General features: G+C 33.7%; 1 protein-coding gene across 2 annotated transcripts in view; it reads right to left on the reverse strand.

The window, feature by feature from the left end:
* Positions 1-13,998, reverse strand: part of MED14 (Mediator complex subunit 14) — a 26,376-nt gene continuing 12,378 nt past the window's right edge. Inside the window, exons 11-20 of one of the 2 annotated variants that reach the window (XM_074178014.1) lie at positions 12,292-12,461; positions 11,982-12,228; positions 11,763-11,906; positions 10,686-10,999; positions 8,644-8,947; positions 7,198-7,563; positions 2,842-3,215; positions 2,437-2,598; positions 536-805; positions 1-475 (exon numbers count right to left, since the gene is read on the reverse strand). In XM_074178014.1, the coding sequence (XP_074034115.1) occupies positions 98-475; positions 536-805; positions 2,437-2,598; positions 2,842-3,215; positions 7,198-7,563; positions 8,644-8,947; positions 10,686-10,999; positions 11,763-11,906; positions 11,982-12,228; positions 12,292-12,461 (2,729 nt within the window). In that variant the 3' untranslated portion in view covers positions 1-97. Of the gene's footprint in view, positions 476-535; positions 806-2,436; positions 2,599-2,841; positions 3,216-7,191; positions 7,564-8,643; positions 8,948-10,685; positions 11,000-11,762; positions 11,907-11,981; positions 12,229-12,291; positions 12,462-13,998 lie in introns of both variants that reach the window. The other variant, XM_074178012.1, reaches the window with a different exon arrangement.

Below are 13,998 nucleotides of genomic sequence, written 5' to 3' on the forward strand. Positions count from 1 at the left end.
TTTTAAGAAAACTAACTTTTTATTGAATTCAAATAAATCTCCATACGAAAATATGTACAGGTCAAAAACAAAACAATAATACAAATGAACATCCACCCTACTGGGATCCCATCATCCCCATCGGCATATTTACCGGGTATTGGTTGCCCTGACCGGGCATTTGCATGGCTGGCGACTGGATTTGCTGCACGCCACTAGATACCGGACTCGGGATCGGGGGGTCGGACGGCAAAGTGAGGTTCATCAAGAGATCCCTAATGGCAGGGAAGACGGAACATTCGTTCATGTTCGACTGGTACTGGCTGAAGTGTTTTAGCAGCTGGCTGGCGGCCGTCATAGCGGGTACGATGCCGCCAGTGTCGCGTTTCTCCGCCAGAGTGGTCACGTTGGCGCTGATGTCGTATATGAAGGGAAGAATGACAGAAGGGGGTTCCATGTTCAGCGGGTACTGAATGCCTATTCTCGTTATTTGTAGCTGAAAACGAAAGAGAGGTGAATACAGATACTCTGATCAAAAAGCAGGGCCTGTACTTACAAAAAACAACACTTTGGATCTGAAGAGAAGCACTCCTGTTACGCCGGTAGGAACTATTGGGGGAGCGCCGGGTGGCACCCTCAACATGTACTGTACAGACCACTTCATGCCTTGCTGCTGAGCCAAGCCAGGTACTAATTCCAGCTTCATCAGTTGAATGAAGTCTTTGAGAACGTTCACAGGAAGGTTCAACATGGTACAGAAGGTGAACATTGAATTGGGTTTGTAAGGAGGTGCAGCTGCTCGAGTATCAAAGAACTTCTCTAGGACCTACAGGAAACAAAGTTGGAAAGATTAAAATTGAACTTCAGGCCAAGTGTAAATCAAAAACAAGCCTGTCAATCGAGACCAATAGCTATAATGGAAATGGCGGAGAACAACTAATTGAATGAAAATTAGACAACTAATTTGAAGCTAAATATTAATATTGATGGTCACCAGGACAACAAGACGACAATTCATTACTTCATGTATAGTAAAATTATTAAAATACAATGAAAAGAAAAAATTGTCAAGTTGTTCTACGATGAATGTTATCAGGTAAGGATTTCATTTGGGCAACATGTATTCTTTCTAAGTAAACTTAACCTTCAAGATGATTTTGATGAAGTTTATGAATGGTGTGTTACAAATAACTTGTTTCTTAATGTAAAATGAATGCCATTTTATTACCTGCTCAAGAGTAGGTAGGAAATTCGATACATCATAGAACATAAATCATCAGCACTTAGAGAGAGGTTCATATCAGAAATACACGACGGACTGTGGCTGCTCATCGTTTTGAGGTTCAACTCAGTACACCTTGAACTTCACTGTTCAAGAACTCTTTCATTTGGAGAACTGCATTTATGTGGAATAAACTTCCTGAGAACATTTTTCCAAATGGATTTGATTTTCAGCGATTCAAATCCAATGTGAATCACAACTTTCGCACAGGCACCACTCTTAGAGCGCCTTAAGGGTTTTCCTGTAGTGCTTAGAAGTTAGGATATGCATGTATCATTTAGTCTTCATTTCACAATGTGCACTGTGTATCTCTAGGAAGAGTGCAAAATAAATTTTTGAGATTTTGTTCTTTCAAATTAGGTCTTCAAATACAGTACCATGACTATTGTATATTACAAGAAATATAAGAAGAATTTACGCAGATCTTGATATGCATTCAAGTTGCTCAATGGACTGATAAATATCCTAAATTACTTGAATCTGCCAACATTCATGTTCCAAATAGAAATCTTAGACATAGCCATTTATTTCATATACCCTTCCATCATACAAATAATTATGGCAAACATACACCATTGGGAAGAACCCTAAAGTTAGTGGATGACAAAAACATCAGTATTTTTGATGTCTCTTATGGTTGTTTTGAACAATCATTGAATAATTCAAGTTGGTAATTGTTTATATGAGGTAGTGACAAGTTTTAATTTTAATTTTATATCCTAAAGTGTCTTATGCTGTATATAGTTTTGTGCTGCAGAAACATTCAGTAGCTTCCTATTTTATATTTTACATTTTTAGAGTGTAACTTATTTTCTGTGAAATTTTTACATTGTAGTGGGGTTTATTCCGTATAAATAAATAAAACTACTTTGGGTATTTGTCATTAGAGTCAATTCTCATATTAACTGTTCACAACATTTCTTCCTACTGTGTAGAAATGTTGGGAGAGGTGAATATTTTGAAATATTTTTTAAATACATATTGAGAAAACTGAATGAATACAATGAAAAGACTTTCGAAATGAAACTGAAAAATACAAACATCAACTACATATAGAGACTAATACTAACGACAAACACAAAATGGCCAACTTGTAAAAAAAAGTGAAAAGCCTCATTGGATGTATTTAATTCTTCAAATGTCCAACGCTTTATTTTTATTTATTTGTCACTTACCTGCAAGTCATCCTGAGACCACACTTCTTTGTGTTCAGGCAATGGGGTGATTTTCAAATGCAAACTTTGCAAATGCTGAGTATTTAGTCCGATTCGGCACTGTAACGATTCTGCCACCTTGAAGTGGATCACTCCTGGCTCAGTATTATTCAAAATGGTCAGCTGCAAAAACCATCAATTACATTCAATGAAAGCCAATATCATTATACAAGAACTGAAAAAGTTAGGAAAACGGATGGTAGCACTTTTGAATGTAAAACTAAATTGTTTGACTGCTGTCAAAACGAATAGTTACTTTTCACATTCAATTTATGTATCACCAAATTTTGTTCATCAGCTCACTATTGTATAACAACAATAATAATAATAAACCAAACTCTGAGATCGAACGCTTTTTCTACTTACATACGCCTCGTTATGTATGAACCTATGTAACTGCCTCCTCATATAGACGCACCCCAAGAATCTCTCTAGCGGGGCTAAATCAAGTACTAGAAGTCCTTGCGGATGCTGTGAAGGGCAACACAGTATCTCGAGAGCTTCGTGCGTGAGTAGAGTCGGTACTGCGCCTGCCCAAGACCTTTGCGGAAGAACTCGAGACAAATGACTGCCTATCTTGAGATCAGACTGCTGGGGACTGTGCATGATGGCGTGGCCCAGAGGCGATTGTCCTGGCCGGGCAGGAGACGGTCTAGGCATGCCGGGGGAGCCAGGCCAGTTGGTTGAAGCAGCCGGTGAAGACATGCTCTGTGAAGGGAATGGGCTTCCGTCTGTATGGCCTGAAATGAATTTTGTTAGTAACAGTTAATCTAATGTCAACAAAAAAAAATATTTTCAACATTTTCAATATACTATTGTGAAAAAAAAGAAGTTTTATGTCTAAACAGGAATAAATCCCAATAACAAGACACATTAATATTATCAACAAGCATGTTACAGTTTTATATGCTATAGCTCTGAAAATAATTGTTTGTGAAAAGTCATTTTCAAGATAGATAAGAATGAAATGTAGAGGTAAATGTGAGAGGTCAAGGTGAAGGTTTAATATTTAATCAGCAATTCAAGTGCCTGAGAGATAGATGTTTGATTTTGACTCGTTTTAGGAATTTCAAGTTCATTTTGCGAGGTATTGGCATAAATTAAGTGTTAATAACATCCCCCCTCATTACTCAGGACGTCTTTGATATATGAGTAGCTCCGATCACAAATTTTCAAATGATGAATATATATCCTTACCAAATGGCTTCTCAGATGACAGAAACATTTTACTTCAAATGATTACGAGTTGGCAAGGACTGAGAAGAAAAAAGTTCAATAAAAAATCAATTAACGAATGATGAGTTGAAAAAATAATATTCAAAAAATTAAATAAAAAAAATGAATAATGAGCATGGAATTTAAAGAAATATAGAAAGTAATTTTTGAAGAAAAGAAGTTATTGTGACCTGAAATGAATATCAATAATTAAAAGTATCAAATAAGTTTAGATCGATAATATGAAAATAATAAAAAATAAAGATAAACCAGTTATTAACCGAGATGATTGTGGGTACCAACAATCAAAACGTCTTGAAGTAGCTCAATTTCAAATATTTATTGTTATTTTTTTGTTTCTTTTCCCATTATTTATATTCATTATTTTATTCTAACTTTTAACGTTTATATATTATTATTTTGTTCATATTTTTTAATATTTTGATCCTGGTATTTTTAGGATTTTCAATTTTTCTTAAACACATTTATATTTTTATTTCACATATATTTAGAAAATGGGACATCTAGAACATTCACAACCATTTCTGGAGACGCGAACATCACTTGCAACCTTGATAGCCTCGAACATCGAAGAAAGGTTGGAGATTTGTCTCTCTTCTATAGATACTTTCACGGGAGCTGTTCAAGTGACTTGACACAATTGATTCCACCAAGCCGTGTTAGGAATCACACGTTAATAGGTAAGGCCTCGTTAGTCCTTAGCTCGCACAAGTTCTCAACTTCTGAGAGTTGTCGTTCGTATGGGGGCGACAGCTGATAACGGAAAAAAGATTTCTTTTTTTTTTTTTTTTTTTAAGAGTAGTACATATCAGAAATACGCGACGGACTGTGGTTGCTCATCGTTTTGAGGTTCAACTCAGTACACTTCAAACTTCACTGTTTAAGAACTCTTTCATCTAGATAAGTATGTTTATGTGGAATGAACTTCCTGAGAACGTTTTTTTAAATGAATTTAATCTACAGCGATTAAAATCCAATGTGAATCGCTACTTTCACACAGGCACCGCTCTGAGAACGCCTTAAGGATTTTCCTGTAGTGCTTGTGTTTTGACCTTAAAAAAAAATAATTTTCAGAAAAAACTAAGGTAGCTCTCATCAACGTTTACGGGGTGGATTTGTTCAAAAAATTATTGAAAGCCTGGAAACAAATGTATTCAACTTCAAAAGACAATAGTTAGCGTCATAGAACTATGACTGGTTTTTTGAAAAAGAGCGAGTTAATAATTCGCTTAGAAGATGACACAGCTGTTAGCATTAAATGTTAGTGTTGTGTAAATTGTGAAGTATTATTTTCACCCTACCTGTTCAATTAAAATGAATTTACACATATTAGAAGCCGAAACTGTAGAACATAAGAAGTGATCTTGTTTTATATGCGAGTACATTGAAGTTTATTTACTCTGAAGTATTTTTATGTTGTTTTTTTTTGAAAAATCACTGAATATGTGATGCAATTGGCCAATACTTCTTGAAAATACATAACCTATTTTATTATGGGGCACAAACTCACCGTGACACCAGTTAATAAAATTGATTAAAAAAAATTGTTAGAACTATGGCTAAGGCTGGACCAAGAGAACATTCCAAACCATTGTTCATCAAAATGCAAATTTTAAAACTTCCATGTATATATATCATAGAAGCAATCTTATGAATACACAAAAATAAAAATGCGAACACTACGGGGACTGAAATTCACAAGTACAATACCTGCAATAAAGAATTCTTTAGACTACTTCGAGTGAACTAAACTAAAACAATGAAGCAGACTGACTACCTGCCAATTAAACTATGTAACCTTATACCAATGGATTGGAAGACATTCACTACAAAAAAATTGAAACACTATTTTAAAAAATCACTTCTTGTAAATCCACTTTATAATATTGAAGATGTTTTATCACATATATGGACTTAATATTTAGTTATGTCTATTTAACGAACTACCTTACACAAAGCCTAGTTTTTAGGATCATCTCATTTTTACAGAATTCACTACTTCCATTTCTACATAGCTTCACAAATTTTATATACATTTTTATATTACTACACCTCAGTCTTGACATACCTACACAATTATGTTGTGAATTTATCTCATAAACATTTTTGTAATTTTTAAAGGTCAATAAATATCTTATGTTATAAATGGAACATCGATTATCAGAGAGGTGTGCTGTTTCTTTAGGCGTACCTCAAGGATCAGTACTGGGACCGTTAATTTTTTTTCTGTTTGTTAACGACCTTCCCAAACCCATAACTGTTGGAAAAGTTACAATGTTTTCGGACGATACCACAGTTACTGTCTGTGGAGATACTCTTGAGGAACTCCAAAGGAATATTAAAATTACTCTTCTTGAAATGGAAGTATGGTGTCAGAAAAATCACCTTATTCTGAACAAGAATAAAACGGTTTATATAAATTTTCATATAAAGAAAAAAATTCTCAAATCTTTATAGCAATATGAATCTTAGTAATAGTGTCAAACTACTCGGTACTTGGCTAGACTCTGACCTCAGCTTCTCTTCTCATATAGACTTTGTTTGTGAACAGCTCAATAAAGCATATTAAGCAATTGTTCAAATGAAACCAAGTTTAGACAGGAATGGGTTGCTGAACCTATACTATGCATTTGCATATAGCCACTTATCAAATAATATTGCAACCTGGGGGCTATCAACTGAGTATAAAAGAGTTTTTCTATCTCAAAAAAGACTTATTAGACTAATATTCAATTTGGAACATAGGGAATCCTGAAGATCCACTTTTAAAGAGCACAGTATTCTACCATTCCATTCCATATTTATCCTAAATGCGTAACATTTGTGAAAAATAACTTTGCTGAATTCAACATATTGGGAAGACATATAAATTACTCTTCAAGAAAATTTATTATTGATATACCAAAGCATAGGACAGCAACCTTAAAAAAATCAACTCTTTATAACTGTATATCAATTTACAACAAGCTGCCAAAGCTTCTTAAAGACATTAGCAGTTATGAAAATTTCAAGAGCAAAACAAAGAAATATCTTTTAGAATACTGAATGTTTACAAGTGGTTTGTGTTAGCAAATATTTATGTACAGATATATGTTTATTTTAATATTTACGTTCCTTTTGTGAAGCTATTTGTTGTTATAAGTTTGTAATTGTTATTCCTGATATCTCTATATTTTATATACATATATATTTTACTCGTTTATGTTAGTATACCTATTCTGTGACCTGCCATTTGTACGGAGTGTATTCAATATGGTTAATAAATACTACTACTACTACTATCTTATTCAAGTAATACTTTCACTCAAGAATAATTTGAGTGAAATCACTCCAATCCATCGGCTTAATTTGACACCTCAAAACCTTTCTGCTTTCTATTTTGCTCTAATTGATAATTGAACAGTACCTTAACTTTGCAGTGAGGAAATCATTTGCCTATTCTCAATTTACAATCAAAAACAGTAACAATAAAAAGCTCACCAGTACCTATGAAACTGCTGACAGGTGAATGCCCAGGCAAATTAGTAGACTGAGGTCCCGGTGAGGAATTGCTCAATAACCCTCCCGGACTGGCGAGCTGTGGATTTAATGGTGAATTAGCTACCAAAGCACTGGGACTTGGGTGAGGCATCGGGCTAGGATTGATGTTTGCCTGAAGTGAAGTTGGAGATGCCAAGTTGAAAGATGTTGCTGGGCTGGAGCCAAAGTTCGTATGAGATCCTTGATTGATGGACGTGTGAGGACTTGCAGGGGTGTGAGGATTGGACCCGGACGGTGGTGTCAAGGGAGGGTGGAAACGGAGACCGCCGGGTTCTCTTTGCCCTGCTGGAGATTGCGGCCCGCGATGATGACCTGGTAAACAAGGCCTTTATAATTTTTTTTATTTATCCTAAATAAAATTTCCAAATGAAAGTTATGCTCATCTGAGGGACTTATAACATATTCAATCAAAATATAATGAAAACACAAAGATTTAATTATAATTTGATGACTATCATCAATCTAGGAAACTATCTTTGTAGACCAATAAAAATAATTTTCGAAGATGAGGAAATTAATAGCAACCTAGCAATAGTTAAAGAAGAAAGAAAATAGTGTGCTTATCACAAAAAAAGTAAGATGATCCAAGATTATTGAAATCAAATGAGAAAAAATTCCATTAAAACTAGACCTTCTATGACAAAAAAATTCTAATATAAAAGTTGCAAATAATAAAAATATCTACTTTAGTGGTAACTATTTTTTTACAATCTTGAATTTTTTGTAAAGAAAAATTCTTTATGATTTTTTTTGCCACAAAAATTATTCATTTCCTCCCAAATTGGGTAGAAGTTTGTTTCGATAAGTAATATTCAAGATTCCATTGTGATGTTGTACTTGAAAAAGACCTCATCAAAATATCAATATCACTAGAAGTAATGTTTTCAAAATCGGCAAATATCTTTTTTAATTGTAATGCCTTTCAGATAGTATAGTATAGAAGAAGGTACATTAACATGGAATAACTTGCCAAAGAATGTTCTTTCAAACTAAGTACACTTTTGTTTACGTAAATTAATTGTTTTACTTGTGTTTTCGCATATAATATAATATCATTATTTTTTCCGATTTTTTGAAAAATTATAGGTTTGTGAAAAAATAATACAAAAGTTGTAGAACTTAATATCACCTAAAACTTTCATAATCATTTTTTTTAATACGAGGTCAGGTAAAATTCCGAAAAACCACTTTCAACTCCTAAAATTCACCCTCATTTCATACCCTGTATATTGCATCGACTTTATTTTCAATGGTATAAGCACAATATTTTCTACTTTTTATATCAATTTTCAATTATGAAAATAATTGACATCTTACTCCAGAGTTGCATATAAGAAGTAAAATTTTATAGTCAACTGTATCAAATTCATCTTCAACCAAAATTCATCTTACCAAGAAATCCGCTTCCTTCGACCTCCATTGGAGAAGGAGGATTATCGTCTTCAGACTGTGAGCGCCTCCTAAACACAGCAGATTCGTCAACGTACTTCGACAAAAATGCCTTCAGGCCCTGCGTAGGCGTGAAAACATCAACCACGTTGCTCCGATCGAACCTGCTGTAAGCACCATCTCGAAGCGAGACCAGGCCCCCTCCCCTTATCCTCAATTCGAGGCAGTACATCCCCTGATAGGCCAACCTGATCAAGGTACAAGACTGCGCCATTATGGTGAATGTCTGCACAGGAACTTGGTGTCTCTGAAAACATAAACCTAGAAACAGCTTGCCAACAAAGATAAAAAAAGGTAACCCAAGAAGTACCAAATCTGACGAATTGATGAAGCATGTTGTGTAAAGAGTACTATTGGGAAAAGTACCCTTCTAGTAAAGTATATGTTTGAATTATGAAGGTGCTACTTTGTTTAGTATTTGTTTAATAGTCACCTCTAGTGAACACTCACAGTGAGTTTGTATATGATATTTTTTATCTGAAGGATATTAAGTCCAATCAATATAAAATATTCAGACCGTGTTGCCAAAACGCCCCACGTTGGGCGCCAATTTACGATTGCAAATTATTTTCTAAGTTGACTGAGTGAATCTCAATGAAAATCTGCACTTTACAACAAATAGTTTCAATGATATATCTGAAGTTTCTTCAACTGACATCTGCTTATTGAATTCAGTATCTTGGCGACTATCAGTATCATTCGTAGAATATGGATGTTGAATATTTTTGAAGTAGTATTTAAAACCTTTCGTATTTCCTAATATAGTCTAAAAATATTTGAAATTGATTTTCAAACACAACTTATACTTTCTGAACGCCAATACTTGTCATATGACGACTGTGACATTACATGTTTGCAAACAATTGTAAATTGAAAATAATAATAATAATATAATTTATTGCCCAACAGATAACACCCAATTGCAGAACATAATTAAATACATCAGTACTGATAATAGATAAAACAAATTAACAAATCATGTTCATTCTTGACAAGCTATATGAATATAACATAAAAAAAAGAAAGAAAACTAAAACAAAAGAAAAAACTGATAGTATAACTATTCATTGCGTTACTTGATAAGAGTGGTTATAATAACTGACTCTCTCACAACACAAAAAAAGAAAAAACAATTTTGAATCACTTTAAGATTTCCATTGCAACTTTTTTAATATGATTCGCCGAGCAAGTATTAATATTGCAAAAGCTGCATATTGAGTTGTAGTTTTCACACATATATTTGTGTGAGAGAATGCGATATTATGTTTGTTCGTGCTGCAGAGCAGTAAAATGTGAGATTTAGCCGTGACTGAGCTCTTGGCACCCTAAAGTTCAGTTCTGTCAGGAGCAAATGGCAGTCTACTTGGCTGTGCAGTAGTTTATGCAAAAAGGTTATTGAAGCACATCTTCCTTTTTCTAAAGAAATTAATTGAAAGTGATTGAGAAGACTATAGTGGTCAGAACCTGGATAAATTCCAGTGTTTTGAAGAAAGCGATATATAGATTTTTTTCATAATTTTTCTAATTAAACATGGGTTTTGAGTTTCATAAATGTTGAGAGGTGTCTAAAACACATGAAAGTAATTTATTCATGATCTACGCATGAAAATAATAGAAAAAAAGTGTATTTAGCTAGACTGCGGGAATCCGGTACTTGTGGCCACCAAATTTTAAATGTATTTCTATGAAAATCATTTCAATAAATGTTTCAACATTTTTTAATCATTTATAATAAATGTTTCTCATTATTTTTCAAATTACGAAAGATGAAAATTGAAATTAAGCCCATTTGCAAAGTACGAAATGGTCAAGTTAGAGGGTGATGTCACTTTCAGATGCACAACATTTTTCACTCTAAACAATGTCTCCAAGTTACTGAAAATTGTTAGTAAATTTATAGTAAACCAAAATGAAACTATATGTGTGTTTTTCTTATTAATAATTTGGGTACGTTTGGTGACTATTTTGCCCGTAACCCTACTCACCGTATTGTGGATTCCTAACTGTGGAAGGGTAGGCAGTTTACTGATCGACAAGAGTGGTTCGTAGGTATCATTTAGAAGCTGGATAATTTGCGCCAGATTCCTATGCTCGTTGAGGTGCGATTCCAATTGCTCCTGTATTAACGAATGAGCATTCAAAGCGTTATTCGTCGCTCCGAATGCTAGTTTGAATGCTTTCTTGGAACTATTCCACATTATGGATACCATTGCACCCTTGTCGGAACCATAACACAGCACCAGCTTTGTATAGTTGTAGGATTTGATGCAGAAAAAATTATTCAGGAAGCCGTATTTGTCTTGAAATCAAATAAATGAATAAATAGTCAATGCATTGTTGCCAGTCATTTTGCAAAATTTTTAGACCATAAATTTTCATAAAAATTGAGATGAACAAAGTGTGAAAAAATATTTTCACAAAAAAAGTGGAAAGAGAATTTTAACTGTCACCATCTTATTTCAACATTTAAGATTTAGTAATGCTAAAAAAAAATTGTCGGTAGGAATATCTTCTTATTCTGATTCTGAAAGGATGAGGAAAGAAAGAAAGGGAAAAGAAGGAATAGAAGAAACAAATAGAAGGTGAAAGTGAATTAAAAAATGATGGGGCAAGAAAAAGGGAGAAACAAGAAAGAGCAATAAGTAAAATGGTTGAGAAAATGTGATGAAAAAGGAAGGTAGAAAGAGGGGCAGAAGTAAAGATAGAGAGAGGAGCAAACTGCACCCGAGAACAGTGAGAGAGGAAGGAGATATAAAGAGATAGAAGCATGATTGAAGATAGCCATGAAGTGAGAGGTAGAAACAAAAAAAAATCTACAGAGAAAATGAGAGGAAAACAAGAAAATATGTAGGGTAATCAAAATAAGATAAGGAAATGGGAAAGGAGGAAGAAGAAGAGAAGAAAAGATGGATACAGTATGAAGTTGTTAGTTTGAATGTATTATTGAATTTATCAATAGTTTTTGTTATTGTTAGTTCTGTACCATAATGATCATAATAATTCCCTATTGAACATTCATTTGACACTATAAAAACAAAAACACTTGTCACTAAAGCACTTACCTATTTTCAAATATTCACTCAAATCGTAAACAATGGTGTAGAGATGAACTATTTGGTTCCAGTCGCTTATCAATGAATCTGCCGTTTTAGAAGTATTCTCAACAGTGGCCATCTCGTACTGAAAATTAATCGGCCGCCTAGAACCTTGAAAAAAAATTGAATGAAAACTGAAGAGTTCAATAAGATTTGGTGAATTCAAAAATCTTTGAAGCAACTTACCCATTTCTTTGGGATGCGTGCTGGAAAGAGGCGATGAATAAAACACCATCTCGACCAACCAACTCTTCATAACACCTTTACTCAACACCCTCATAGAAACGGAGAGCAGCCTCTTCAGCAGTGCATGCCACGCAGACGAAGTACTAATCTCCTTTGTCGGAGCAGGTAACTGAATGAGTTTCAGCACTAAACCAGTTGCATTGGGCTCCACCTGCAGACCTTGGTGGAAAACGTTACGTTTCGTCAACTGAAAAGTAATAATGATAATTTGATAATGTTACAATGGAAATGGAGACGATGGAGAACCAACCTCGATCGCTAAGGTAACAAACGGCAATCTTTCATCACACATCGCTACCACATGTGCGAGTTCAGCTACAAAATATGCAGGTTGTTTTGCCCTGCGAGTTGCAGACTCCTGTTTGACTCCACCCTTCCTTTTGAGACTATTTGCTTCAGCGTGGTCAGAATCAGAGGTACCTAGATAGATAGATTTATTTGAAATAGATATCCTAATATACATAAATATTATACAAATATATCAGTTATTAAAGAAAATTACAAAAAAAAAACTGAAATATATAAGACCTTATATAATGGAATATAATCCCTTTGTCCATCCCTATTTTTTATTTTATATATATATATATATATATATATATAACACTAGATATTGTATTGTCTATATTTTATCAATTTTAGTCAATCTACTTTATATACAAATATTTTTTTTTGACTAGTCCGATAAGTTACATATTCTGTAGTTTTTACCACACAATGTGTATTCTTTTGTGATGAATAAAATGATTCTGATTCTGATATATTGGATAAAACTTAGCAGTAGTAGATGATGAAGAGATTAATAGAGAGAAGAAGGATGAACAACTCAATTGGAATAGTACTGTGCTCGTAGATATTGAGATAAGGAGCGTTTGAAGAGTTGAAGGGTGTTACTTTGTTTAATTTCATCAGGAAGCTTATTATAGTCCAAGAGTCCTCTGTGAAAAATGGAATTCATTGTTCTTGCAAGATTAGTTCCTGGGACAACCAAGTCATCTCTTCCTCTTGTATTGTATTTGTGTGTCTGATGGTTATATGTAGTAAACTCATTGAAGTAATGTGGTTCTTTTCCAGTGAGTATTTTGAATATAAATATCATAGAAAAATATTGTAATCTATCTTTTACTGTCATCCAATTCAGAATATTATTCATTGATAATATAGGAGTATATTTATGGCATTTTAATAACAAGCGCATTCCTCTGTTTTGTAATTTTTGTAGAGTAGAGATAGAATTATTGTTTTATAAACAGTCAAATTAGATTGGAATGTTAATTGTCTACTAATTCTAGTAAAAAAAAAACAATTTTTTAGAAATTTTATTACATATATACTGGAAATGTTTTTTTAAGTTCAAAGTGTTATCAACGATGAAGCCTAGGTATTTGAATTCTTTCACAATTTCTATAGTTTCGCCGTAGATGTCAATATTAATGGAGTTGATATCAATTAAGTTATATTTATATTGTGTTTTCAATATCATAGCTTTCGTTTTAGTGGTATTCAGTTTGAGTTTGTTTATGTTCAAAAACTTCGCCACGTTTTCAAGAGTCAAATTAATTTTGCGTACAGCATTATGAATATCAGAGTCGCTTGCTGCAATGAGAGTATCATCTGCAAAGAGGTTGATGAATTCACAGTCACTAATAAAATTTATGTCATTCAAATAAAGTATGAATAAAACAGGGCCAAGTACACTCCCTTGGGGGACCCCGGTATCGATTGCTTTTTGGCTTGATAGGACGTTGTTTATTTTAGTACATTGAGATCTGTTGAGTAAATAACTTCTGAACCATAGCAACACCCTACCAGTTATTCCATAGTACTCTAATTTGGATAGCAGAATAGATATATCTATAGTTTCGAACGCTCTTTTAAAATCCAAAAATACTGCTACTACATATTTATTGTCATCAATTGACAGTTTCCATTTAGACAAGGTGAGTTGAAGAGCAGT

Source organism: Leptinotarsa decemlineata, unplaced genomic scaffold, assembly GCF_025532065.1.
Source record: "Leptinotarsa decemlineata unplaced genomic scaffold, Ldec_3_MD MMD2_tig00003335_RagTag_RagTag, whole genome shotgun sequence".
Lineage (NCBI taxonomy): Eukaryota > Metazoa > Arthropoda > Insecta > Coleoptera > Chrysomelidae > Leptinotarsa > Leptinotarsa decemlineata.